Source organism: Penicillium concentricum, assembly GCF_028827145.1.
Source record: "Penicillium concentricum strain IBT 3081 chromosome Unknown utg000002l_segment0_segment0, whole genome shotgun sequence".
Lineage (NCBI taxonomy): Eukaryota > Fungi > Ascomycota > Eurotiomycetes > Eurotiales > Aspergillaceae > Penicillium > Penicillium concentricum.
Window position 1 is genome coordinate 6,323,551 of NW_026622755.1, and position 25,691 is coordinate 6,349,241.

A 25,691-nucleotide genomic window follows, 5' to 3' on the forward strand; every position below is an offset into this window, starting at 1 on the left:
GACACCAACATGCCACTTCGAAATAAATAGGTAATTCCATCCCAGTAGAATCTTCAAATCGACTTGCAATACTCTCAAGTTCTTGATGGGCACGACAAAAGCGACCCCGGGCAGCAGCTTAATTTGCGTGTCTAAACAGTTGATGAATAACCCGTGGACCCATTATGGAGTAATAATGTGCCTGAAGACTTCAGCGGATAAACTCGACGGAACGAGCTAAGGCCGTACCCTTAGCCTCTTTGGGTATGATCGCCTTTGGTCACCTCTAGATTTAATTACAGGCAAACTACACTCCATTCCCAATTCCAACCATGAACTTCCTTTCGAGAATTATGGACTGCTTGCCAGGAGCTGGGACACCAGTTCAAGGCCAGAAGCAAAGGGCTACATTTTCTGATCCTACTTCAGAAGGAAAACATGGATTCACAGACGCAACCTGGTACGCATGGTATCTAGTGTGTGAAAGCGTACGTTTATCCCGATATCTAAGTCTTATGGACTTAATACTCAACGAATCATAGTCCGATCAAAACCAAAAGGATTTGGCCAGTCTTTGCCTCGTCTCGAAAGCTATGAATGAGCTGGCAACTTCTTTTCTACATCGTTCTCTCGACATCGAGGTGTGGGGTAATCTTGTGTAAGGTCATCCCGATAGCCTTCTATGTAGACTGCTAGATACGTCTCGTGACTCACCACGGTCTTTTGTTCGAGATATCACTATCGTGCCCTATAAAGGGCACGGATGGGAGAAACTCCAAGACAATCAGCCTATCGCTAAGTTGATAGAGTGCTTACCGAATCTGCGTTGTGTGAAGTATGAAACTGCTCACATCTACGTACCGATAAAATTATAGGCCTGAAGTGACTAGTATGTGTAATAGGCTGAAAGTTCGTTACGACAACTCTATGGCATGCATTGATGAGCATCCTCTAAAGCCGGAACTTTACCTACTCGCAGAGGACGGTGATCATCTCCCTCCTCATCCACTCCCAAGCGTGACTGTGATCAAAGTTGACCGGTGGACAAACTCATATGTCAACAAGTACGCTCCTCCACGATATGCCCACCATTTCCTACATTTCATCACTTCTTGCCCCAACTTGAAGTCTTGTTCTTGGGTAGTGGAAACCCCTGGTGCAAGTGATCAGGCACCCAGCGACTTTGAGGGATTCAGCAATCCTAAACTTTTACCTTTTCTTCAACATCTAGCCCTTGACGGATACTATCTAGGTAGCGAAATGTGGCATGGTTGGGAAGCTGATTTCAATTGATCAAGTCTTTCTTCTCTCGAGGTCGGCGGGCTGTTTGCGCTTGAGAATCTTCAACTCATGACAGGGCGTCTGAATCTAAAGCACTTGAAGGTTACAGGGAGTGTCTTTCAAAACGAAGAGCTGTGCCAAAGCCTGGAACATTTTTTGATGCTTTTTGACACACTAGTGGATCTGGAGATATTGAACTGCTTTATTCCACTCCACGTTATCTCTCATCATACTCGTTTAGTCAACCTCTGCGTGCATATCGGCGAGACCTGGAATTGTCTAGACTCTCTCGTTGTGTTTAGCAATGATGACTTGGTTTCCTTGGATACACTGTGTCCCCAATTATGTTTCGACCTGGTCAACATCGACCTGACCGGTGTCATCTTGGACTCTAATTTTCATAGGCCTATAGTCAAAGTATTGACGTGCCTGACCCTTAAATTGAGCGAAAAGTACACCCTCTTGTACGGGTGCACAAGGCAACACTAGCTCCACATTAGATGAATCAATCCCGATAGCCTGGAGCTGCTCCTCTATGCTGTCTCGCTCGTCGTCAGATTGAAGACCAAGTAAGGGAGAGAGTGGGAGTCGTGGTAAAACCGCATTTTCGGGCGAATGACTGGAAGAAATTGGCGTCGAACCACTTTCAGCAGCGGCCTTCGTAAGGGGTTGAGTCTGTGGAGCAGCCGAGACGGATGCCATGCGAGGAGTAATCCGCTGGACCAAAGTTTTCAAATTAGGGGCAGCAGTAATGTCTTTGAGCGCCATGTCAACGTTCAACTGCCGTCTGATCCAATTCCGAAGCTCCAGGGAGAACAGGCTATCGAGTCCGTAGTCAAGTAGACTTCTGTCGGCCGTAATCTCATCCCTATCGATCCTCGTAATCGACGATATCTTGTCGCCCAAGGCCTCTAAGAGTAGCCCAGGAGATGCATTCTGTAGGTTACCTTGGAGCTTTTTGCTTTCGTTGGAAGAGGGATCGACACTGCCGGCACTATTTCGTTGACGCCCTATGACAGACAATGGACTTATGTTCTCCCACGGCAAGTCGTCTGCCTCCGCCTTGGACGCGAGCGTGCAAGAAAGCCCTCTTCCATGGGCATTGAGTCCAGAAGAAGGTCCAATGATGGCCCCGTGGATCAGAGTGAAAAGTTGATCTTCATTAATGCTGGCACCCACGGTGCCTTGCAAGTGTTCGACGATGCCGCGATCGAAGGCAATACCGACACCCTCGACAAGGGGCAGGCTGACCCAATCGGATTTGGTATTCTGCAAATGCGTCGAGAAATGTCTAAGAATGCCATTAGCCGGGTTCATTCGAACAAGTTCGCAATAATATCGTGGCAGTAGAAGAAAAAGGACACCATGTTTGTAACCGGCAACCAACTCGGTCGACATTCGACGTCTCACTTGAAGTGTCCCAACCACAAAATTACTGTGATAGGCACGAGGAGATGACTCACAGAGGTTCCTCCATAGAGTGACTGCCCAGCTCGGCCACCGACGCCTAACATAGAGCCCAGAGATGCAGCATGCATTGCTTCCGCTGCATCGCTGACTGCATGCGTACAGAATGACAAATTTTGTGATTGCTCTACCCCAACGGTAAGCCGGCCACGCGTCACTAGTTCGACCATCATCAGTTCCAGCGTCATCACTCTGGAAAGACCTGGAGTAACGTCAATTGTAGTATGTGGGCCCCAGTTATTCCACACTAGAGCAAGGCTGCTACCAGTGGGATGCGTACCCATTCTCGCCACGAGCAGCGTGGTTGGGATAATCCAATTGGGGGTGCCCCCGCGTTCGACACCGCGAGTGTGGCTCAACTGACCACCCCCGTCTAAGGAGCGGCAGCCAAGGCCCCCAGGCCCACAAAAGAGGGGTAGCCTTAGGAGGCCTTGTAGACTGAGGCAAGCTTACCGGGTCGTATATCTGTGATGGAGTGCATGATATTAAAAGTGGTCATACCAATATTCCTATTGGTATAAAGTATGTCCCACTTTATATGTGGGATTGGTGGGCCTGGACGTACTTATGCACGGGCCCGGGGCCACCCGTGTTGGCTTTGCTACACACCCTGAACAAGGTCTATATTGTAAAAGTCAGCAAGGCCTAACCCCATCCATCTTGGCGCGTTTAAGTGGTCAAGTTCCAAAACCCGTCATAGCCAAATGGGCTTAAGCGACACTAGTTGACTGGGAACTTCAGTTAGGGCAGTTCAAATTTCCGGTTTATATCGTCTTTCCCCGCTACTATCACCTGGGCACTGGAAGGAAGACCACATCTCTCATCTTCCTTGAGCATGGCGAACGTGTCGATTGGAGCAGTGCTCCTGCCTCTGGCCGGGTACATGCTCCTGTGCCGCTTCCTGCGCAACCTTCGCGAGACCGTGATGTACTACCAGTATCCATACAAAACCCGCGAGAGCTATGCCAAGATGACCTCTCACGACGCCTGGGCGATCCAGCGGGATGTTCTGACCTTGGAGTTCCCGTTTATAGGAGGAAAGGGACTTCAGTATGCGCTGTTCAAGTATGCTCCCCCGAAGGAATAGAGGTGGGATAAGGCGTAAAGGCTGATGAGTATCCTGCTGTACAGAACTTACGGCATCTCCACCATCAGCGAGCTTCTGATCGAGACGGGGCAGCTTTCTACCCCCCAAAAGGCTGCTAAGGTACGTTAGGCCGATGAAGCCCGGGTGATCCGTCCAAAGACCACAAGCTTACGACGCTCGTAGCGCTACGCCGACACTGGCTGCATCTTCACCGAGTGGCTCGACAATGCACCGGAGAGCGAACGTGCGAATGCCGCTTACGCACGCTTGAATTTCCTTCACAGCCATTACCAGAAAGCCGGCAAGATCAGCAACGACGACATGCTGTGCACCCTCGCGGTCTTGGCCTTGGAGCCGAAACGCTGGATCGAGCAGTATGAATGGAGGAACCTGAATGACATGGAGCTTTGTGCTTGTAAGTTGGCCCAACCGCAACAATGAATGTGCACTTTCCGGGTCTTGCGAGTGGTGGCTAATGATGCTGTTTGGTCTCATAGTCGGCACGTTCTGGAAATCCGCTGGCGAGGCCATGGACATTTCGTACGAATGCCTTCCGTCGTACAAATCCGGCTTCACGGACGGGTTGCAATGGCTCGACGAACTTGCAGTCTGGGTCGAAGCGTATGAGTCGCAGTACATGCTTCCGGATACCAATTGTAACCTCGTCGCCAACCACACCACTGATCTTCTCAACTATACCCTGCCGAAGTCCTTCCATGACGCGGGCAAGAAATGTATCACAGTCCTCTCGGACGAACGGCTCCGGAAAGCGATGATGTACCCCCGCGCCGCTTCCTACTACAAAACTATTTCCTCCATCTTCACCATCCGCAAAAACATCGTCAAATACTGTATGCCCCCGCGCCCGGCCTTTCTTCGCTACACCTTCAAGCAAACGAATTCCAAAACCGGCCGGATCAACTTCACGCGCTTTGATGCTGAGCCCTGGTACGTCGAGCCCACATTTCTGAATTGCTGGGGCCCAGCGGCTTGGATACGCAGGCTGCAGGGTCTCCCGTTGCCTGGGGAGGGTTTCCAACCTGAGGGTTATGTGACGAGGGATGTGGGACCTGAGCGATGGGTGAGCAAGGGCGGGGTGGAGTTTGAAGCATCAATGGCGAGGTTGATGGCGGAAGAAAGAGGCGGGTGCCCTTTCGCGAGGCTGTGATGATTTTCCTTTAACACCGTATGCTCTTCGCCCTGCGTAGGAACGAATGATTGAGCGAGGATGCGAGACACCCTAGTAGGTCAGGACAACGCCTGGAAAACGCAAATTTGGACAGGCCCGGACCCTGCGTTCGAAGTTCGAATCTACCTGACCTTTGCGATTCACATACAGTAGAATCTCTCTATAGCGGAGAGTTGAAATAACGTATGACGGTCATTTCCACACGTCACTCGGCAACTGAGGGTCCAATGGGCCCACCCCAAGTCACTTTAGCCGCAGTCAACAGTCACCAGTTAGAGGACGCGTATGTGCAATCAGTATCTTACGGTAATTATGGGTCTCCGGGTGAACGACTTCATGAAGCGTCTGTAGACCAATCATAACTTGTAAGTATGGTAAGAGCCCAGTACTGGTTTCAATACCGGGCGCCGGAACCCAAAAGTCAGGCCACAGACGGGCCGATGGTCATCCGAGCCCCACATAGTCTCCATATCCACAGATCCTTTCTTTTATCTCAACCTTCTCGTTCTCCCAGCATCTGCGTCTTCTTTCATATTCAAGACCTGCTTAGAACCACAATGTGCGTCTATTTCCCGATTTCTTTGCAACCAATTGGTTTAATTGCGCTTTTTTTGGAATTGGTCGCATATTGACTCTTGTTCTGCTAGGAATTCTACCGTGCTGCCCCCCGACACCTATTGGGGCCAATATGAGGATATCACCAAAGCCAATGTCCACCTGAGCGTGCCGGAGAGATTGTGGGTTGCATGGTATGCGTGGATGCAGAATGACGTTCTGGCTACCGGTATCATGTCCTTCGCCGTGCACGAGTTGTTCTACTTCGGCCGCTCTCTTCCGTGGATTTTCATCGACACGCTGGGTTTTTTCAAGAGCTATAAGATTCAAAGTGTAAGTCGGACGCCGAACACCTCACACTAGCCGAAATCCACCCAATTCCCCCCGCTATCAAAACTAACATCCTGCTTCAGAACAAAGTACCTTCATTACGCGAGCAATGGGATTGTGCCAAGTTTGTGCTTCTGAGCCACTTTACCGTCGAACTTCCTCAAATCTGGTATGTTCATGCCCTCGACGGAGTGGTGTTCTAACTGCCGTTTGGCTCTCGGGCCCGATTGAGTACTAACGGCTCTTCTAGGCTTTTCCACCCAATGGCGCAGTACTTCGGTCTATCAACCTCGATTCCTTTCCCAAGTCTCTGGAGCATGGTATATCAGATTGCAATCTTTTTCGTGATGGAAGACACTTGGCACTATTTTCTCCACCGAGCGCTTCACTGGGGTCCACTCTACAAGGCTATTCACAAAATCCACCATCAGTATTCCGCACCATTCGGCTTGGCCGCCGAATATGCTTCTCCTATTGAAGTGATGATTCTCGGCTTCGGAACCGTCAGCTGCCCGATTATCTGGTGTGCTATCACCGGTCACTTGCATATTCTGACTATGTATGTCTGGATTATCTTGCGCTTGTTCCAGGCCATCGATGCCCACAGTGGCTACGAATTCCCATGGAGTCTTCACCATTTCTTGCCTTTTTGGGCTGGTGCTGATCACCACGACCTTCACCATGAGAAATTCATTGGGAACTATGCAAGCAGCTTCCGCTGGTGGGACTACGTCCTTGACACCGAATACACCCCGGAGGCCCTGAAGCGCCGAAGAGTGAAACAGGCGGAGGCCAAGAAGGCACAATGATCTGAACGTTAGCATTGTCGGTCTCCATTTTTTCTTCAGTATGGGCGTTGGGATCTGTCTGGGCCTATTGACCTGATAGATGAGAGCATACCTAATGGTACCCAGTCCGTTGCGAGCCCATGCCCCTTGCGGATAAGGGGTCGCCACCTTTTTATCCAATTCCCATCATGTAATTTAATTTCAGTTCTACGCAGCAAAACATTTTGGGATTTTCTCAACAACCATGCCCCCAATGATTACACAAAGAAAAAACCAAAGTACTACCAGATGATGTCTGCAAGTGCATTCAATTTCAACCGGATTAACCAGACGTAGGCGTAGCAGTGACCTCTCTACTCTTTTGTCGAGAACGCTTTCTCGATGCGCCCAAGTTCAGTCGCACGCTTTTGCTTCACGCACTAGATCCAGACTCATGGCCTTACATTTCGAAATCGCCCCTATTCGCTGCATTCTCATTCATTGGTCGCAGCACCGTATGATCATCAAAACTTTGTCAGTTAACACCCCTCATTTATTGAAAACTTTGACAGGGGCAACCGCCTGTAGCACGCCGATAGACAATCGACTGTGGGTTCTCTACATCTACACAAGGTATATTACAATTCAAACGTTTGGGTTTACTCGCAATCGCTAACGTGGAGAGTTGTGTTTGTACAGATCACAGTTCCGCGCAATCTGGCGCAAAACTGAACCCGGACCCTCACATATCCGTGGCCGGCAGAGCCCACATGAGTTGCTCTGCGAGCGACATCGTCTTGGTGTGTGTGGCACGATCCTTCTTCCAGCGATGTTCTTAAATCTATGCGCGGCGCTGACTGTATCGTCCCCTTAATAATCGTGCAGGGAAGGCCCAACTGTGCCTAGCGGGCTTCAGTTACTCCGAACAGTGTTGCCTGCACCCTATCAAAACTGCTTCCTGCCCGCGGATTACAACCTTATGCCCCTGATGTCTCCTTTTGGTTCTGCGCCCCGAGCCGTTGCCATGCATGTCAGCTTGAAGAGGCGTAAGAGAAGAGACCCCATTGGCGAAGATCGACGCAGAAAGTGCGCTCGGACTCGTACCATACCTGTGGGATTTCACCCGATTGGTTGGCCATCTCACAGCCATGCTGGACCCATACAAGGGTGGCCCTCACGTCGACCGAGGCCTCTCGGCGACCTTGTGGGGCCTTATCAATTGATCGACATCATTGTTGTTGCACAAAGTTAGCTTCTTAGCAGTCTGACGAGGTGTGATTTTAACTGCACCTCATCGCGAGCTAGTGTAGTAATAGCTAAACATACAAACCAGAGACACAGCAAGCCAAGAGAGTGGAGACTTTCCTTGTGAATTAGGATTAGCGGGGGTTGGTTTGAGCGCGGGGAAAGAAGGCGTGTGTTAAAGAGATAATCGGTTTGCGAATTCTACTATATATTAGTCTCTTCTCTATACAAACCTGTCATCCAAGCAACGACTTCAGCATGAGGTCCATCGAAGATACTACCCTCGATACCGTTCACACGACCTTGGCCTTCCGACTTGATCCAGCCCTCGGTGGCTGTGACCTTCACGAGGTCGGAAACCCGCAAATACCGAAACGCGACATCCAAGATGTGACCATTCACGAGATATCTGGTCGCGAGTAGCAGTTTACACATGACCTGGCAGGCTTCCAATTCATGCATCACAAGTCCGAAGTCCTCGATCTTGATCTCCAAGACGACGAAGCAGTCTCTTCGAAGTATTACGAGGAGGTCTCCAGTCTCGTGAAGACGATGTCAGACTCTGGCTTGCGACTCTTTGAGAACGACGCTAATTCTAGTACAGGACGGGAGCCAGCTTTGCTCATTGCTACATGCACTTCCTTCGGGCCTCGAATTACGCTAGTCGGCCAACGCCCGACAATTTCATCATTCCCCCCGCACATGTCCTCCATGTCGACTACAGTTACAACGACGCCCCGGACTATATAAGCACCTTGCCAGAGCAACCTCCAGACTGGGAACGTCTCGCTCGATCCCGCTGGGCAATCTTCAGCTGCTGGCGACCGGTGACCAAAGTCACCCGTGATGCACTTTGCCTTGGAGACAAGAGGACTATCCCAGACAGTGACTTGATAGATGGCAGTACTGATATGCCCGTGCATGGTCGGCAAAGGAGGACGGGTTTGTTTACGGTCAACCACAACCCTGCGCACAGGTACTACTACAAGAAAGAGATGGGACCAGAGGATGTGCTTTGGATCAAGCTTTACGACAGTAAGACTGATGGAAGAGCGAGGTGTTCGCCACATTCGTGAGTTCATTTTATCTTGATATTTAAATTCCATACTGACGGGTCTGTTGCAGGGCATTTACTACGGCTAGTGACTATGGTGAGGCCAGACAGAGTATTGAGACCAGATGCATAGTTGTATGGGAGGACGAGTCCTTGCACTAAGAGGCCGCTACCCCATGAAATTCTGCTTTTTCAGCACGCATAAACTGATTGTATCTAAAGCGTGCGCCGAGGCAAATGCCCCTCCATATGCCATTGTCGTTTCTAAGGGTGCACTTTGGTATCGCACAGGGGTAGTAGGCAATCAAAACTCGCAAGATTCAAGGAAAACAGTCTGCGACTTAATATACACTATGATATAAATTCCAACAATTTCACGACTTGCAAAGAGCTACATGGTAAGTTTGACAGCTGCTTTCCGATGATTGAGGGCATCGTCGTTCAAGGCCCCAAGAGCTGTGTGTTGACTTTGTGTAACCGTGGCTGGCCTAACCAGTGGCCTTGGCAAGGTAGCTAGCGCACGGCATTTCCAAAGGGAGAGTGCGACAGGCAGTGTCACTACCTCCCAAGATAGCACACCAGCTGCTCGGCCGGAGGATCGACCAGACCAACCGGCCCGATCCGTACCGGCCCGACCCGCTCCAACCAATAGATCAAGCCAGACGAGCCGACCGGCTCAATCTGACCAAACGGGCCCAAACTTTCGAGTGGCCGTTGGAGGGATGAATGCCATCATATTTGGGTATGCACGTGGAGCAACAGCTCGGAGACATGAAAATATACCAGAGACAGAATGTCCACTAGATTTTGGTTAGGTACGACTTTGAGAATATCACGCCGGCTTACACGCCCACGCGTGGCAAACTCACGAAACATTGCTGCGGCCAGCGAGCGACTTCCATTCCTTCTACGAATGGACTGCATACACTGGTCATTGATCAGCGCCGGGAACAACTTGGATGCTGATTTAAGTAGTATGGAGAAGCACTTCTCGATGGGAAAATGCAAAATGTGTACATGCTTAAGTGCTGCTGTATATTTAGCTGCGCGGCATTTGAACAGGCCTTCATGATGGGGTCAAAGAGCGGGTCTCTCCCATGTCAACATGCGATAAATAACAAATCCCTCTCATTCAATGCTCGTAGAGCGTTAATCCCCTTTAGCTTAACAAGCAAGAACTCCCGGTCGCTACTTGTGCTTCTTGAATTGCTCCTCTGTCCAATCCCAAAACTGTCGCGCAAGGTCTGCGTTTTCTGCATAGGAGATACTTCCCCTCGAAGCAATTCCCACCGGTTTCCAATAGTACGACTGCCGAACGTCCTTTTTCGGGCCAGTAGCAGCCCAAAGCTGATTCTTTGCGCCGTTTGCCACGTCATTGAAGAACAGACTGGCGTGCAGCAAACCGGATCTGGCGAAAACGTTGCTTTGTATCTGTGGGGTGTACAGATCTGTCAATATCATGCCTGGATGAACAGCCGTTGCCGTGATAGATGGGTATCTCGTTTGTAACTCGCGAGCGTGGAGGATGTTCGCCAGCTTGGATTGACCATAGCGACGGAATGTGTGATACGACTCCAGGTGGTTTTGATCGTAGATGATGCCGGGTGCAAAAGAGTGGGCCTCAGAAGTGAGGTTGATCACGCGAACATCAGATTCTGGCTTGTCAGCCGTTGAAAGTAGTGACGGGAGTAGCAGTTTGGTCAGTAGCGCGTGGCCCATATGATTCGTGCCGAATTGTATCTCGTAATTCTCCTTGGTCTTGGAGTACGGTACTGCCATGATGCCTACGTGAACTGAATTGGTTTTTTAGCCTGAGACCGAGTACACGAATAATCACCAGCATTGTTGATCAAAATGTCGAGTCGCTCAGAACGGCGCTTGAACTCCTCTGCTGCCTCTTCTATAGACGCAAATGAGGTGAGGTCCAGTTTAATGTACGAGATGTTGCTATCTGGCACAGCTTCCTTGATTTCTTGGATGGCATCTTCAGCTTTCTCTTGCGTTCTCGCGGCGAGAAAAATTTCCTTCGGATGATGCTTTGCTAGCTGCAAAATTGTCTCCTTTCCCAGACCAGCATTCCCTATACTTGACATTAGTGTAGCACAAGCGGGATCATTAAGCTTGCACGTACCACCAGTTACTAGAATGACTTTACCCTCTACACTTGCTATATCCTTTTCTGGATGGAATGACTTGCCAAATAACCACTCGAGCATTGCTCTTAGAGGGGACGGGATCGATAATATGATATTGTTTCTGTTGAGGATCGATTTTGCCTCGTTGCTCCTGGAAAATGTCCGTCCGATGGCCGTTGCTGATGGGCACAGTGCTATTGCGATGCTCGAATGTCGAGCTGATCGGACTTTTGACGACGCTCACTATGAGTTGGCGCTTTGTTTGGTAAAATGTCTTCGAAACTTCGTTGCCAGCAGAATGGTCTACCGAGACGAAATCGGGGTCAGTCGTCGGACAGACTCAAATCACGACTCTGAACGAGCTAGTCCTTAGTTACGGGTGATTGGCGTAGCGATTACGATTAATGTAAGCGCAGTGGAGCCTTCGTCGAAGTTGCCCCCCCTTCACTACGAGACCAATCGAACAAATACCTCATGCTCCAAGTGGGGATTTCCTCTCTGCGCCTCCAACACACGGCTCGGGGCTAAAATACTGGAAGACGTGTGCTGATGCCCCTCATGTTGTATGTAGGCGGTTGGTCTCCACTGCGAGCCGGGCCGCAGAGTTTCCGCGGTTGGCGACGCCCGTTCGCTGCACGCAAATCAGAGGGAAATGGGCTATTGAAACCATCCGATGAGTTCTAAGTCGAGTCTTACTCGAGACTGAAGCTGGGGTTGTCCTCCGGTGTTTGTGGGATCGCCGAGGCAGGAGACCGGACGCCTCTGAGCGTGAACACCCTCTGATATTGCGAGACGCCCAACAAACTTGAATGAGGACAATATCAAAGACGGAACCTCACGAGACAAACACGAGGAAGACACATATTATGGCACAGCAGGCCGAATAACCTGGGTTGGGGGTGCCATGGACTGGCCTGGGTTGGAACCTTGGAAGCAACGGGCAGCCCTGACTAGGATATTTATCCTTTTGTATCATCTAGACGGCGTATTCAGTCTAGCTACGACCCTCGACGAACTCATCAAGGCATAACTAGGTAGCCACGGGTGCTCGAGAGGGCTGCAGAATCAGGTTCACAAGCTTGGTTAGTGAAAAACAGTCAGAGTATCCTATAGGGGCAATGGTGATACTCATGAGAGCCTTTGAGAGACACGCTCAGCCCGCAAAGAGAGATCTCGACCGACAACGCGAAGAAGTGAGACATACATACTGTCAATTAAATCTGGCGACATTGCGACGACTTCCCCGGTTGCCCTCTTTCTGATGATTTCTAGGGCGTGGGGAGTAATTTACATGAAGCAACCAAAAGTCACCGTGTTATAAAGCGATTTTTACCCAAAGGTTCATTTTCGGCTCACCATCTCTTTGACCGTGTCGCCAAATCCAACCATACAAATTGTGGCCCACGCAGCAACTCCAATGCGCGGGACCACACCGCGGAACAAGCTCTTCAAGCCCGAGGTTGCAATTATGTGTTTGAATGTTGACACAATATTTGGTGACGCTAGCCTAGTGGGATCATTCTTCATTGATTGCATCTCCACTCGGAGTACCTAAGAAAGGGAGTTAGAGATCATTGACATTGCGCGCATCGTGGGAGGGAAATACCTCGAATGGCTGATTCCAGCAACTGAGAGCACCACCAACTGTGGAGGCAAGGATTTTTTCGCCAAAGTTGATTTTCTCATTCGTGGGTTTTCCATTGATAGATCGGATACTTTGCTCCGCAAAGCGAGAGATGCCAATTCTAGATGACCAACCGCTGACTTGTCGCAATGCAACAGCGTTGACGCCTTTGTTCACACCTCGAATCCCCTTTTCGCGCAGAATCTGGAAGAAGGTTTCCCTTGTTCCTGGAACTTTCGCACCTTGAGCACCGATCTTGGTACGTGTTACCGCGACTGTTTTCATGCATGTTGTCATTCCCATTGTGAGATAAGACTGAGCAATACCACCACCGACACCACCCAGGACACCACATAATGTTGCTGAAGCATCAAACCTGTGTACGCACCTTGGAGTATGTTCATCAATGCTCCAACCGCCAGATTCCGGTATGGAATCGGACGCTTTTCGTCGGCATCTTTAGCGACCAGAACAGCTTTGGCTGCTAGTTCTGACATTTTTATCCTGTTTACCAACTACTTACGACTGAAACTTCTCTATCTCTTCAAATTATATATCAGGAGGCGGCTAAGGAGACCGCCCGTCCATCAGATGGATCCGACGGCGAAGTGACAGGTACGCGTCGGCAAAGCCGAAAGAAGGAGTCAAGCCTTCTACAACATACTAATGATGTTGAAACCAGTAATTAGATCGTTATCTTAGAGTCTATGCATTCCTTGCGAGCACTTAATGCAGATGGGCGGTCACATCGCAGGGTCAAGAAATTCACATCCTCATTGTCTTACCTGGGAAGCAAAATGTCATCGCAAATTATAATGAAAAGTCACGGCAGTGACTCAAATCCTGCGTATGTTTGTTTGATGGATTTCTTCCTCGCGGAGCTTTCGATACCCACGTACACGTCTTTGACCCAGCACTGGGCGAATATGATCCCAAACGAGCCTACACCCCCGGAAGACGCGCCGCTCAAAAAGTTGATCGCGTTCTACAAAACTCTGTCAACAGAGACCAAGAACAGCACGCTGTTGCTCGTTCGGCCGTCTCCGTACAGAACCGACTGTACTGTCATGATGCAATCCTTGCAAACTTTGAAAGAGCGAGACATCAATGCCTTTGGGATCGCAATTTTGAATCTCGACAAAACCACCGACGCACAACTGAAAGAAATACACGTCCTCGGTGTACGTGGAATCCGACTGAATTTCCAAGTAGACGGAAAAGATGTCAACGTCGACAAACTGGTAGCAGATCTCCTCCGTACTGCCGATCGTATTCAATATCTCCCTGGCTAGGTCATCCGGCTTTTCATTCCGGGGCAACTATAGGATCGCGAGCTCGCCATATAAATTCTGAGGGCGACCGTATTTTCTAACCCTATCTAGGTCTCCACGATAAAATCTTAGACCTCCCTATCAGGATCATCGCAGACCACCTTAGCGGTATACGTGGTTCAACCAAATTGCCCTCCGAGCTAAAGTCCATGTCGATATATCAACCCGGATTTCAATCGCTCCTATCGCTAGCAAAGCAGTCCCGCGTCTATGTCCAGATTTCAGGCCTGTATCGCATGTCCGATGGCCCTGCCTCGGCCTTTGATGACTGTCATCATCCAAACATTTGCCAAAGAGATTCCTGATCAGATTATATGGGGAAGCGATTGGCCACACACGAGAGATGGGCACAACCGAAGTGAGAACACCCTCAAAGTGAAAGAGTCGTTCCGAATCATTGACAATCCGGTTGTCCTTGAACAGTTGGAATGCTGGATAGGCAGCAATTGCTACAGAAAAATGCTGGTGGATATAATCCGAACAGACTCTATCAAAGATGAGGCAGACATAATAAGGATCAAACTTGGTGACTTGCACAAAGAGGTAAAGAAGTAATATAGTAAAGATGATTGAATTTAAGACTTAGGAGTATACATCCTGTCAATTAACTCTGACGACATTGCGATAACTCTCTTGGCTCTTCTCTTTTTGCACACTTTCTATGTTTCTCCCATAAATCTTTCTTTTCGTCTTTTTTGGGGTCTTTTACGATGTCATTTCAGGAATAGTAGCTCTCGCTTGTTACAAATACTTCCAGGACTTCGCGCCCAACTCGCCCATCCTTAAGAATTGGGAGCGCGGCGTAGCTAACGATCAACTAATATGGCTCTAATGGAACCCATTTCATTTCGGCTGTTTCTAGACGGTATATTGCACATACAAGTCCTGTATGTACGTTCCACCTCTGCAGAATAGTTTCGTGGTCGGCTCAATCGGTTCAATCGGTTTAGCCCAACATGATGAGTTTAATTCCTAGTATTTAGAATTCTTTTGAATGGCTTCTTGGATATCAAGTAGATGGTGAAAATGGAAATTCAACATTTCGGTGCGCGCCAGTTGGCGAGACGATTAGTAACCCAACGCCAAGACCTATACATCTAAGGGGGTGCCAAAAAGAAAGGAGATCTAAAAAGGATATCTGAGAAGACTACTCACTACAAAGACTACTGAAAAGACATCAGTATAAGCAGACTCCTGCATCTTATAAAAGATTAGATCTTCTCATTGGTGTTGACCCACCGTTCGGGGGTGGTTTCAGGGGGATAGGTACGGAGTACTATGGAGTAGGAGGATCTATCACATTGTACATGGTGTTAGGCGAATAGGAATGAATGGTTCAATTATTGTTTTATCTGTTAGGAGATGTAATCTTAAAAAGTCCTTGGACATGTAGCTAACGGCATATGAAGCAAGGTCAAGCAGTTATCCTCCGAAAGTTCAACTTTGGTTAAAAGAGAGAGAGAGATGTGGGGAGTGATCTTCGATCGATTTTAATGTTCTCCTTTCAAGTCCTCTCTCTCTCTCTCTCTCTCTCTGTGATATTTCTATTTTCTTTTCTAATTTTTATTTTTTTTTCTTCAGATTTACCGTGTGTGTGTTTTTTTTTTTTTTTACGGTGAGTCTTCCCCACGGCTCTAAATTGCGTCTCCACCAAAATGTCAAGGGGGGCACGGATACTCAATTGCAACTCCAGACTTCGTCTTTTTTGTAGAGACCAAATCTCTGTTCTCTCTTTCCTCGCTTTCCGACAGGGCAAAATCACTTGGTCCATGCGCCTCTCTAATCATGCTCTAGATCGTTACTCGCATAACATTCCTCAAAACTCCCGCATTCCTCTCGTTATTCCCGGGACCTTGAATCCCCCCCATTGCATGTGGCCTTCGATTGATCGAAACATTCCTCGAACCTGATCCACACCGCAATCCCTTCCCGCGAACCTTGCGATCGGAGACCCATTTGCGGGGACTGGCCGAGCTCTAATCGCGTCGATTCACAACACAGCCATGCCCTGGCGGCCGCTGCCTCGCATTGCCTTTGCCGTGGCCATATACCCCTTCAATCCCTCTTCTCCGGCAGATCTACCATTGGAGCTGGGCGATGAGCTCTACATAATTGAACAAGGAGGGAAGGATGGCGAGTGGTGCCGAGGCTATTTGGTCGCGCCGCCCTCGTTGCTGGCCGGCTTGACAAGTACCCAGGGTCAAACTCTCGAAGCTCGAGTGTTCTCCGGTATCTTCCCGCGGAACTGCGTTGAGATTAGAGAGGTCCTGGGCGACGGTGATGGATATAAAGCATTGCTCAATGCCGATCGGAAAAGCATTGATCGACTGACACTGTCCGGCTGGGATGGAGACTTCATGTCCCGAAATAGTATGGCTTATTCCGTCAGTGACTTCCAGGCTGCTGGTGAGGTGTCCGACGTTGTCTTTGCGAAAAAGGGAAAGCCGTCCCAGATTATTATTCACAAGTCCGATGGGTCGGACCAGGCAAGTCCGCGATGGCCGACGGGGTCAATCCCGCATACACCTGTCTCCTTTGCTCCTCGCGACCCCGATGCGCCCAAACCTGCTGCCCCGGTCCCGATGCTGAAAATCGGTGATGAAACTCCGACTTCTCTCACAGAGCCACTGGTCGATGAGATCGCATCGTGTCTGCGCGAATGGCATTCGACGAATCTGCATGAACTGCTGTTGGCACGTCGGTATGGTGTGTTGGAAGAAATGTCAACCATCGTACAGGAGCTGGACTTTGCAAGACGACAATTGCTACACAATGTTCTGACTGGAAAGGAGAAGGAGGTACTGCGGGACGAGACAGTCTGGAAACTTGTCAAGGCAAACAAAATGCTTAGCGGGGACGTGATCGTTCGCGATCCCGAACAAAGAGGCCGTTTGCTCACGGGTGACGACTCTGCGATCCAATTGGCAAAGCTGCAGTCCGAGATGAGTATGCTCGACTCCCGTCCCACCCAAACATCCGATGCTACAGCACTCCATCATTTACTGCTGGAAATCGACGCGGTATCAGGGAATGCGCCGGGCCAAGTGACCATTGGAATCCAGCTGTTTTCCCGGTCAGACGCCGGTGCACTCAGTCCATTGTCCGAGACCTTTAGCTTAGATATTCCGTCTCCGGATAAGTTCATCAACATGGGCCAAGGCAGTAAACTGAAGACGTTGTTCACCGATTTGGCCGCAACAGATATCGGAGATGGGTCCGCGAATGGGCGGCAGCTCTACCTAGTTGCTTGGGTTCGTGCTCCAGAGACGCGGTCCACAACTGATACCACTCCTGTGTCGAGGCCCTCAATCTCACGAGACAGTCCGACCCCAACCAAGGCGACGCCAAATGGAGGCGTTCAACCCTCGGTCAAGGGCAGTTTGAGAACGCGACGCAGCATGATGTGGACAGCCAAGCAACGTGGACCGAGCTTCGAGCAGCCATCTAAGCCCATTACCCAAGGGATTCCACGAACATCGAGCAGTGCATCCAGCTTCAAAGAGCCAAGCACCCCTCAACCCGCCCCAGCGAAGGAGGTCTCGGCGATCCGCACGGTTGGCGTTGGGATCTTGGAGATCTCACCGATCCTCCGACAGGAAAAGGACGCTGAGCAGGTGATCAACATTTGGTCACCCCGTCGAGACGGGGAAGACGGTGAGGGGCTGACGGATGGCTTTGACAAGTTGATCCGTGCCTTGCTTCCCAGTCCCACCGGCCGGTATGTGCGTGCCGATCCTGCTGCACGTTTACACCTCCACCTGCGGCCCTTTGCCAGTAGCGACGCCGAGTTCCTGATCCGTCAGAACCCTACTATATTGCACGATGTTGTACAGACGCAGCGCATTGGATTCTCCAAGGCTCCTACGAAGCCAAGATCCGATATTTACGTGACGCTATCTCAGGCTGTGTTCCCCACAGATGCCCTCCTGTCTCACCCGCAGGCTGGTCAAATTCCTCTACAGGCGACCAACGGACTCCACAATCTCCAACTTACTCTCGAAGTGCGTGATGCTAAAGGAGCACGGATAGACAAATGTGTCTTCCCTTCGTCCTCTAATACTTCGAACACGGCATGGCGCACTACAATCACCCAGCGCGGCTCGCCTTGGAACCAGACCATTCGCCTTAAGATTCCCACGGAACAAATTCCTGGCTCGCACATGGTGATGAGTGTTGCAGATGCACCAGAATTCCCCTTTGCTCTTGCCTGGATGCCCCTTTGGGACCAGCAGGCTTTCATTAGAGACGGCCGTCATTCTCTGCTGTTGCATGCTTATGACAAGCAGACATCTAGCATTGAGAATGGAAAGGGTGCTTATCTGAGCCTCCCATGGAGCGCGCTCGGCAAGAATGAATCGGCTAAAGATGAAGCTGTGACCGGTCCATTGGCCACTTTGCACCTTGAGACCCACCTCTGCAGCACAGAGTACTCCCAGGACCAAGTCATTCTGAGTCTTCTGAACTGGCGAGAGCGGCCTGTGGACGAGGTCTTGGATACCTTGAAGCGTGTGCTCTTTGTTCCCGAAATCGAGATTGTCAAACAACTCAGTGGCGTCTTCGATGCGCTGTTCGGAATCCTGGTCGAAAACGCTGGTAATGAAGAATACGAGAACTTGATTTTCAACAACTTGGTCACTGTTCTGGGAATTGTTCATGATCGACGATACAACCTAAGCCCGCTGGTCGACCGCTACGCCGATGAGCAGTTCAACTTCCCATTCGTCACCCCGTGTCTTATTCGAAGCTACCTGCGCCTCTTGAACGCAGCCACTGACGGTACGCAGTCTCGCAGCCTTCGCGCCGCCTTCAAGGTGGGACGTCATCTGTTCAAGTTCATCATCAAGGCCCGCGAGCAGCAAAAGGCCAAGGAGGAAGGTATTGGCATCACCACGGTCCAATCCACCTTCAACAGAGACATGCATACCATTTTCAAGGCTCTGGAGACTCTGATGAAAAACTCCTCGCCGGCTTTGGTGGGCAGCAAAACACTGGTGGTTCAACATTTCCATACGTGGCTACCTGAGCTCTCCAACGTCCTGAGCAAAGATGAAATGATTATGATTGCCCTGAGTTTCATGGATTCATGCAAGGATGTCACCGGCATGTTGATACTCTATAAGCTGGTTCTCATCCAGAACTATACCCTATTTGACGTTTTCACCTCCGGCGAGGAGAGACGAACCTTGATCTCCAGCTGTATTGGCTGGTTGGCTCCATACTGGGGTTCCACCTCGCGCGTCTCAGATTTGTATCGTGATCAGGTGCGACTGAGCAGCTCCATCGTGGCTCAATTGCTCAGCCAGCCAGAACCTCTGATTTATGGATTCATGCCAAGCATCGTCGCCTCTTACTGTGCTATCTCCACTGAGGGCGTAGAGGAAACGGAATATCTGTCTTTGCTTTTCAGCAAGGCTTTCCCCTTCCAGATGAAAACTGCCAAGACTCCTCAAAGCTTCGATGAGTCTTTGGTCGAACTGTCTGCGCTCATGGCTGCCATTTCCAAGATCGCGTCTCCCAAGCTTCCCTCCTTGAAGGAATTGGAGCTTGCACTATTTGTCGGTCAGACCCTTGAGGCCCACAACTCCATCCTCGACTGCGAGGCTTATCCCGAGACCTGGTTCAGTATACATGTGTACAACCACCGCGCGACTATCAAAAGTCTTGAACATATTGCAGTATTGCTAATTGATAAACTCCTCCCGGCACCGGATGATGCCGACACATTCGATACCAAGCTGTGGGAGTCATTCTTCACAACTCTGTTGAAGGTGATCTCTAGCGACGTCCTTGCGCTCGAGACGTTCCCCGAGCAGAAACGCCGCGCTGTCTGGAAGATCGCTGGTGATGTGCGCGAGCAAGGTGCGGACTTGTTGCAGTCTACCTGGGAAGCCATTGGTTGGGATACCACGGACGACGAGAGGGAGCGCTTCAACTTGAAGAAGCTGGGCGGCTATCAGGTCCAGTATGTTCCCGGCCTGGTTCCTCCCATCATTGGTCTGTGTCTCAGTGTCCACGAGGGGCTGCGGCATGTTGCTGTTCAGATACTGCAGACGATGATTCTGAGTGAATGGGATCTGAACCAGGATATCTCCATTATTGAAACGGAGATCATCTCTAGCCTGGACATCCTATTTAAGTCCAAGCAGATGAATGAGAGCGTTAGCCAGAAGATTTTCATCGGCGAGCTATTGGATCTGTTCGAGGGTGAGACTATCTCCGATGATCTATTGTCGAATGCTGTCAAGAGTCTTGTCGGAACCGTCGATGAACTCTTGGATCTTCTAGTGGCTTCTCAAGGCGGTGCCTCAATTCAGAGTATGCACGCTCTGAAACTGATGGAATATATGAAGGACATGGGTCGCGAAGATATCTTTATTCGTTACGTTCATGAACTTGCCGAGGCTCAGGCCGCAGCAGGCAACTTTACTGAAGCGGGTCTTGCCCTCCAGTTCCACGCCGACCTCTACGAATGGGATCTCACCAAGCCTCTGCCGGAACTGCTCAGACCCGCATTCCCAGCTCAAAGTGCATTCGAACGGAGAGAGGCTTTGTACTTCTCCGTTATCCAGAACTTCGAAAATGCAATGGCCTGGGGCCCCGCGTTGACTTGCTACAAGGAGCTCGCAGCGCACTACGAGCACACAACGATGGATTTCGCCAAGCTCTCCCGAGCCCAAAGCTCCATGGCTCGGATCTACGACATCATCGCCAAGGGCAGCAAACAATTCCCGCGTTACTTCCGTGTTGTCTACAAGGGTCTCGGATTTCCTCCCGGTCTGCGCGATAAGGAGTTCATCTTCGAGGCCTCCCCGACTGAACGCATGGCTTCTTTCGTGGATCGCATGCAGCGGGAACACCCTACTGCGCAGGTCATGTCTACTGGCGAGATTCCTGACTACGAAGGCCAGTTCCTTCAGATCAACGCCGTCAGCGCATACCGCGATGTGTCTCATCCTGTCTATCAGCGCCCCAAGGTTCCATCCTCTGTCCGCGAGCATCTACTGATCTCGGATCCGTCTCGTTTCTCTGCCACCTCACGACGACACACGAACGGCTCGGATGTCCGTGAGCAATTTGTTGAAAAGCTCGTTTTCACTGTCTCGGAGGCGTTCCCGAATATCCTCCGTCGTAGTGAGATTGTTTCTGCTCAGGAGGTTGCTCTGTCGCCTCTACAGACTGCCATTGAGCGCACGTGGCGCAAGACACAGGAGCTTCAGCTTATTGGGCGCCGTGCTGCATCGGGTGAAGATTCTAGTCTGTCTAATCTGACTGAAGCCTTGGAATCACTGCTTGAGCTCAGATCATCAACCTCGAACTGTGTGGCATCGTACCGTGTGTTCCTATCCGATGCGGAGATGGCAAGGAACAAGCTGCTCGAGGAAGTTGACGAAGACGCTGGAGGAGTACAAGAAAGACAGCAGCCTGTGGACCCAATGGAGACTGCGCTCTCCGTTGCACTCATCGACCATGCTCTGGCTATCAAACACGCACTGTCTCTTTACCAGCGTCCCGCTCAGCAAGCTACCCAAGCTGAACTGCTTCGACGCTTTGAAGATGTCTTCGAGCCCGAGCTGGGTTCTCTCATGCCAGCTCTGGCGGAGTACTCCTCGCCTACCCCCACACAAACAGCCCGTCAATCCCCCATCTTGGGCGACAGCCGCCGAATGCCTATCCAGCAGTCAGCCAGTCCGGAAGATCCCAACCGCGCAGCCCGAGGCAATGCCCATACCCGCAAGCGCTCCGACCGACAATCTGTCAGTCACCGGATCAGCATCATCAACCCCTTCAAACGATCCCACGGCGCCTCCAACTCCATCTTCACAATCCAGCCATCCGACAGCAAGGGCCAGATAGTGGGTGAACATGACGAAAACATCGACGACGACACGGCCACCATCCACAGCCGCACCACCAGCCATTCCCGCGGCGGCCGAAGCGAGAAGCGTCGCAGCTTCTTTGGCGACAAGACCTACAAGCATGACGCCGCGCCGTCCGTCGCCCATGATTCTCAGACCTCCCTGAACGCGCACAATGCCCGTGATGCAGTCCCCCGCTCCAACGACGGTCGCAGTCGCGCTGGCTCCCAGCATCGTGGCCCTACTGCCACTGCCGCTACAGACCGGACTGCGCCCGCCTCCAGCGGTGGGTGGTCGACGCTCCCGTCCACGCGAGATTATTCGCGTCCAGTCACGCGCGAGAGTAATGCGGTGACTTTGACGACTACGAATGGGACGGCGCCGTTGTCTCCTGTTCTCAACAATAGTAATAGTGGGATGCGGGATTCGGTGTTCCGTCGTTTCAGTATGCTCAAGGGTGTCGGGCGCAAGAGCAGTCGGATGGATTTTAAAGCTAATGGTGCACTTCCCGAGGAGTAATGAAACCCCCCCCCCCTTTTTATTTTATTTTTTCTTCGATTCTATCCTTTATACCTCTTTTTTTGTCTTGACCCTCCTTTTTATTTTCTTTTGATGTGATTTACTACCTTACCCTGATGTATTCTGTTTTTATGAGGGTTTATAAGATCTATACCATTTGTTATATAGTTCCATACATAATGTTATTTTCTATCAGTTCCATGGATTAGGTATATGTGCATTAGGTAAAGTCCAAGTTTATCCATGGATCTCTTAAACCTACTGTCCGTGCATCCAATCGTAGAATGTGGCAGTGTAGAGACTTGGCATTGAGCTATAACCAATCAAAACATTCAATAGTCTATGATGTGGAGTTTCCAAGGTTGGTGGGTCGTCATCTCAAAGCTCTTGTCTCCACTGACTGGGCCACAATCCACCAATTGCCTCTCCACTTTCTCTTCATTATTCCCTGACTGAAAGGCTGTGCTAACCTTGATTTCCACGAAAATCTCAGGTCACAGTCGCTAAAATAAAGTGGCTCAATCTCCGCCCAAACCACTTTAGAAGCTTGGCCATAATGTGTGAGTTGATATACTAAGCCCTTTCCCCTTCTTTCTTCTCATCCGCTCCTTTCCGGCTTTCTGTGAAAGTCCTATATCCACTCCGTTCCGGTAACGGAATCCAACATTCCTCTAACTCGAAAATATATCTAGCTCTCCCAAACTTCCGCTCCCACTTCAGAAGCCACACCTTCGGCCCACGAAGAATGAGCTCAACAAACGGTTCCCTGGCCAATGAGCGATCAGGTCTCCTCGCCTCACACCGTGGCTCCTTCGATGGCATCGCACCTCACGAACACACAGATCATGGTCAACATCACCACCACCCCAAGGATAACCGCGTCTGGGTTCACTGGCCCATGCATGTCGTCCATCTAACCTGGAAAACCATCGTCCGGGACTATGTTAATGTTTTGCTTATCTTCGTCCCCTTGGGCATCATCGCCGGTGCCCTCGGTTGGGACTCCACCGCTGTCTTTACGCTCAATTTCTTTGCTATTGTTCCCCTCGCTTCGTTGCTCAGCTTTGCCACCGAGGAATTGGCTGCTACCCTCGGCCAATCGCTTGGCGGTCTTATGAATGCTACTTTTGGAAATGCTGTCGAGCTGATTGTAAGTTTGCCAAGACTCAACCCCCAGAATTAATGCCCGATGTACAGTGCTATGTACTTCGTACGTAGTGGATGATACATATTGAATGTTGAGATGCTAATTTGCATTACTTGATAGGTCAGTATCATTGCTCTGAGACAGGATCAAATTCGTGTCGTCCAGGCCAGTATGCTCGGTAGCATCTTGTCTAACATCCTACTCGTCCTGGGATGCTGCTTCTTCGTCGGTGGACTTCGTTTCCGTGAACAGTCTTTCAACAGCACAGTTGCATCAACCATGTCTTCGCTCATGGCTGTGGCTTCCGCTTCGCTGATCATCCCCGCTACCCTCTACGCCGCGATCAAGAATAATCCCGTCTCCAAGGACGATGCAGATAGCATTGCGGATCCGGACAAGGGCATTATGGATCCGGAGAAGGACGCGCAGCACAACATCCTCATCTTGTCACACGGCACCTCTATCATCCTGCTGCTTATCTACGTCATGTACCTCTACTTCCAGCTGGTATCTCACTCCGACCTCTTCGAAGAGACAAATGCCAGCGATACCGAGAACATCGCCGGCACCGAGGAAGAAGAGGAAGAAGAAGAAGAACGCATTCTCAGCCCCTGGGCTGCAGGCGTTGTCCTCGTCGTCGTGACCGTCCTCGTCTCTATCTGCGCCGATTACCTAGTCGATGCTATCGACCCCCTCGTAACAACAACCGGCATGAGCAAGACCTTCATTGGACTAGTGCTGATCCCGATTGTGGGTAATGCCGCGGAACACGTCACCGCCGTTGTGGTTGCGTACAAGGATAAGATGGATCTTGCGATTGGAGTTGCTATTGGTAGCAGCTTGCAGATTGCGCTGTTTGTTACTCCGTTCTTGGTTATCCTGGGCTGGATCATGGGTATTGAGATGACACTGCACTTCCAGACTTTCGAAACCGTTGCATTCTTTATTTCTGGGTTGGTCGTTACTCTGCTTATTCAGGATGGAAAGTCAAATTACCTCGAGGGTGGTATGTGTCTCGGCATGTATATCATTCTCGCCTTGGCGTTCTACGTTTACCCTGATAACATTTAAATGTTGTCAACTATGACTTGGGTTTCATTTTCGGGTTGGGGCGGCTGTCGTCTCTGTGAGGATTTTTCTTTTGTTTTGTCCTAATCTCTGCCGTTTTCTTGTATTCTATGTCAAAAATGCTTGTTCATAGTACATACCTTGGTAGTCAAAATTGCATGTCTTCTACGAGTATTTGAAAGTATGCACAACTTCTAGGTTATACATGGAAAACTCGTTTTTACAAATCAAGCCTCTAAAAGACATCTAAACAGAATATCTGAAAAGACATCACAAGCGGCCAACTATTCTTGTTGGCTATTAAAAGCGAATTACTTGATAATTCTATATCGACATCTTATACATTGGGGAAAGCATGGATAACAGTAACTACAGGGTTGCATGCGTTCTGCATATGCCGAAGCTCCGGCATCCTAACAAAGATTACTATTGGCATAGGCGCTTTGTCAACGGTATCAAAGATGGTTCTCAGGTGGTGACCTCTAATATTCCTAAGTGGCTGAGGCCAAAGGACGCCGTATCAGAGGCGGAAAACGTTCACATATCGTTCCAACAAGGACTTCAGCATCTACCTAAAGGTAGCACCGGCAGACCCCTGGGATACCGAGCTCAAATTTTTCGAGTCCGATTAACTGCCTAGAGCGATAGATTTTTCCCGTTAAGCCTCTGATGATGAAGATTGATGATGGCCACGAAAGTCTCCGAGGGAAATGTTTTATTTTTCTAACATCCCTACATCACATAATGTATTTATTACGTCTAATGTTTCAAATGGATATCATTATCCCTTCTAAGCACTGTGTAATGGCTCAACTCAAGGATATAAGATGGGGTTTGATATTGGGACCTCTAGAGCTTGCGGAAATATATCTACGCTGAATGACCTTGGAATCAGCAAAAAAAGTCTTCTCTTCGTGCATAGACCTGGGCAGGTGAATCAAAGTTAGTTTCATCCCTTTAATCATAATAGGCTAATTATCCACCTGCATCCATGAATCTTCAATCCTGTTTCCATTGTACATTGTACTTTTCATGACCTCACATCGAAATCCTTGGC

At 50.0% G+C, this 25,691-nt stretch overlaps 9 protein-coding genes across 9 annotated transcripts; 6 read left to right on the plus strand and 3 right to left on the minus strand.

Moving 5' to 3' along the window:
* Positions 1-311: 311 nt before the first annotated feature.
* Positions 312-576, plus strand: N7517_006105 (uncharacterized protein; the record flags this gene model as incomplete). The annotated part of the gene is made up of 2 exons (XM_056723835.1): positions 312-439; positions 522-576. The coding sequence occupies 2 exons, from the start codon at positions 312-314 to the stop codon at positions 574-576; spliced, it is 183 nt and encodes a 60-aa protein (XP_056580085.1).
* Positions 577-1,602: 1,026 nt separating this feature from the next.
* On the minus strand, positions 1,603-2,577 carry N7517_006106 (acyl carrier protein; the record flags this gene model as incomplete). The annotated part of the gene is made up of 1 exon (XM_056723836.1): positions 1,603-2,577. The coding sequence occupies one exon, from the start codon at positions 2,575-2,577 to the stop codon at positions 1,603-1,605; it is 975 nt and encodes a 324-aa protein (XP_056580086.1).
* Positions 2,578-3,472: 895 nt separating this feature from the next.
* Positions 3,473-4,982, plus strand: N7517_006107 (uncharacterized protein; the record flags this gene model as incomplete). The annotated part of the gene is made up of 4 exons (XM_056723837.1): positions 3,473-3,792; positions 3,859-3,934; positions 3,998-4,229; positions 4,312-4,982. Coding segments are annotated over 4 exons (1,299 nt in total), but the record flags the coding sequence as incomplete, so codon positions are not given.
* A 206-nt stretch (positions 4,983-5,188) lies between these two features.
* Positions 5,189-6,697, plus strand: N7517_006108 (sterol desaturase family protein; the record flags this gene model as incomplete). Its single annotated transcript, XM_056723838.1, has 4 exons — positions 5,189-5,286; positions 5,651-5,891; positions 5,972-6,057; positions 6,139-6,697. 4 exons carry the CDS (start codon positions 5,189-5,191, stop codon positions 6,695-6,697), a joined length of 984 nt encoding a protein of 327 aa, XP_056580088.1.
* Positions 6,698-8,158: 1,461 nt separating this feature from the next.
* Positions 8,159-9,116, plus strand: N7517_006109 (methyltransferase; the record flags this gene model as incomplete). Its single annotated transcript, XM_056723839.1, has 4 exons — positions 8,159-8,290; positions 8,369-8,454; positions 8,505-8,972; positions 9,026-9,116. The coding sequence occupies 4 exons, from the start codon at positions 8,159-8,161 to the stop codon at positions 9,114-9,116; spliced, it is 777 nt and encodes a 258-aa protein (XP_056580089.1).
* Positions 9,117-10,142: 1,026 nt separating this feature from the next.
* N7517_006110 (oxidoreductase) lies at positions 10,143-11,170 on the minus strand (the record flags this gene model as incomplete). Its single annotated transcript, XM_056723840.1, has 3 exons — positions 10,143-10,738; positions 10,792-11,034; positions 11,086-11,170. 3 exons carry the CDS (start codon positions 11,168-11,170, stop codon positions 10,143-10,145), a joined length of 924 nt encoding a protein of 307 aa, XP_056580090.1.
* A 1,260-nt stretch (positions 11,171-12,430) lies between these two features.
* On the minus strand, positions 12,431-13,210 carry N7517_006111 (mitochondrial DNA replication protein; the record flags this gene model as incomplete). Its single annotated transcript, XM_056723841.1, has 3 exons — positions 12,431-12,640; positions 12,696-13,075; positions 13,102-13,210. The coding sequence occupies 3 exons, from the start codon at positions 13,208-13,210 to the stop codon at positions 12,431-12,433; spliced, it is 699 nt and encodes a 232-aa protein (XP_056580091.1).
* Positions 13,211-13,639: 429 nt separating this feature from the next.
* N7517_006112 (amidohydrolase 2) lies at positions 13,640-14,005 on the plus strand (the record flags this gene model as incomplete). The annotated part of the gene is made up of 1 exon (XM_056723842.1): positions 13,640-14,005. The coding sequence occupies one exon, from the start codon at positions 13,640-13,642 to the stop codon at positions 14,003-14,005; it is 366 nt and encodes a 121-aa protein (XP_056580092.1).
* A 2,042-nt stretch (positions 14,006-16,047) lies between these two features.
* Positions 16,048-24,637, plus strand: N7517_006113 (guanine nucleotide exchange factor DCK1; the record flags this gene model as incomplete). Its single annotated transcript, XM_056723843.1, has 3 exons — positions 16,048-22,399; positions 23,112-23,569; positions 23,687-24,637. 3 exons carry the CDS (start codon positions 16,048-16,050, stop codon positions 24,635-24,637), a joined length of 7,761 nt encoding a protein of 2,586 aa, XP_056580093.1.
* Positions 24,638-25,691: the final 1,054 nt, after the last annotated feature.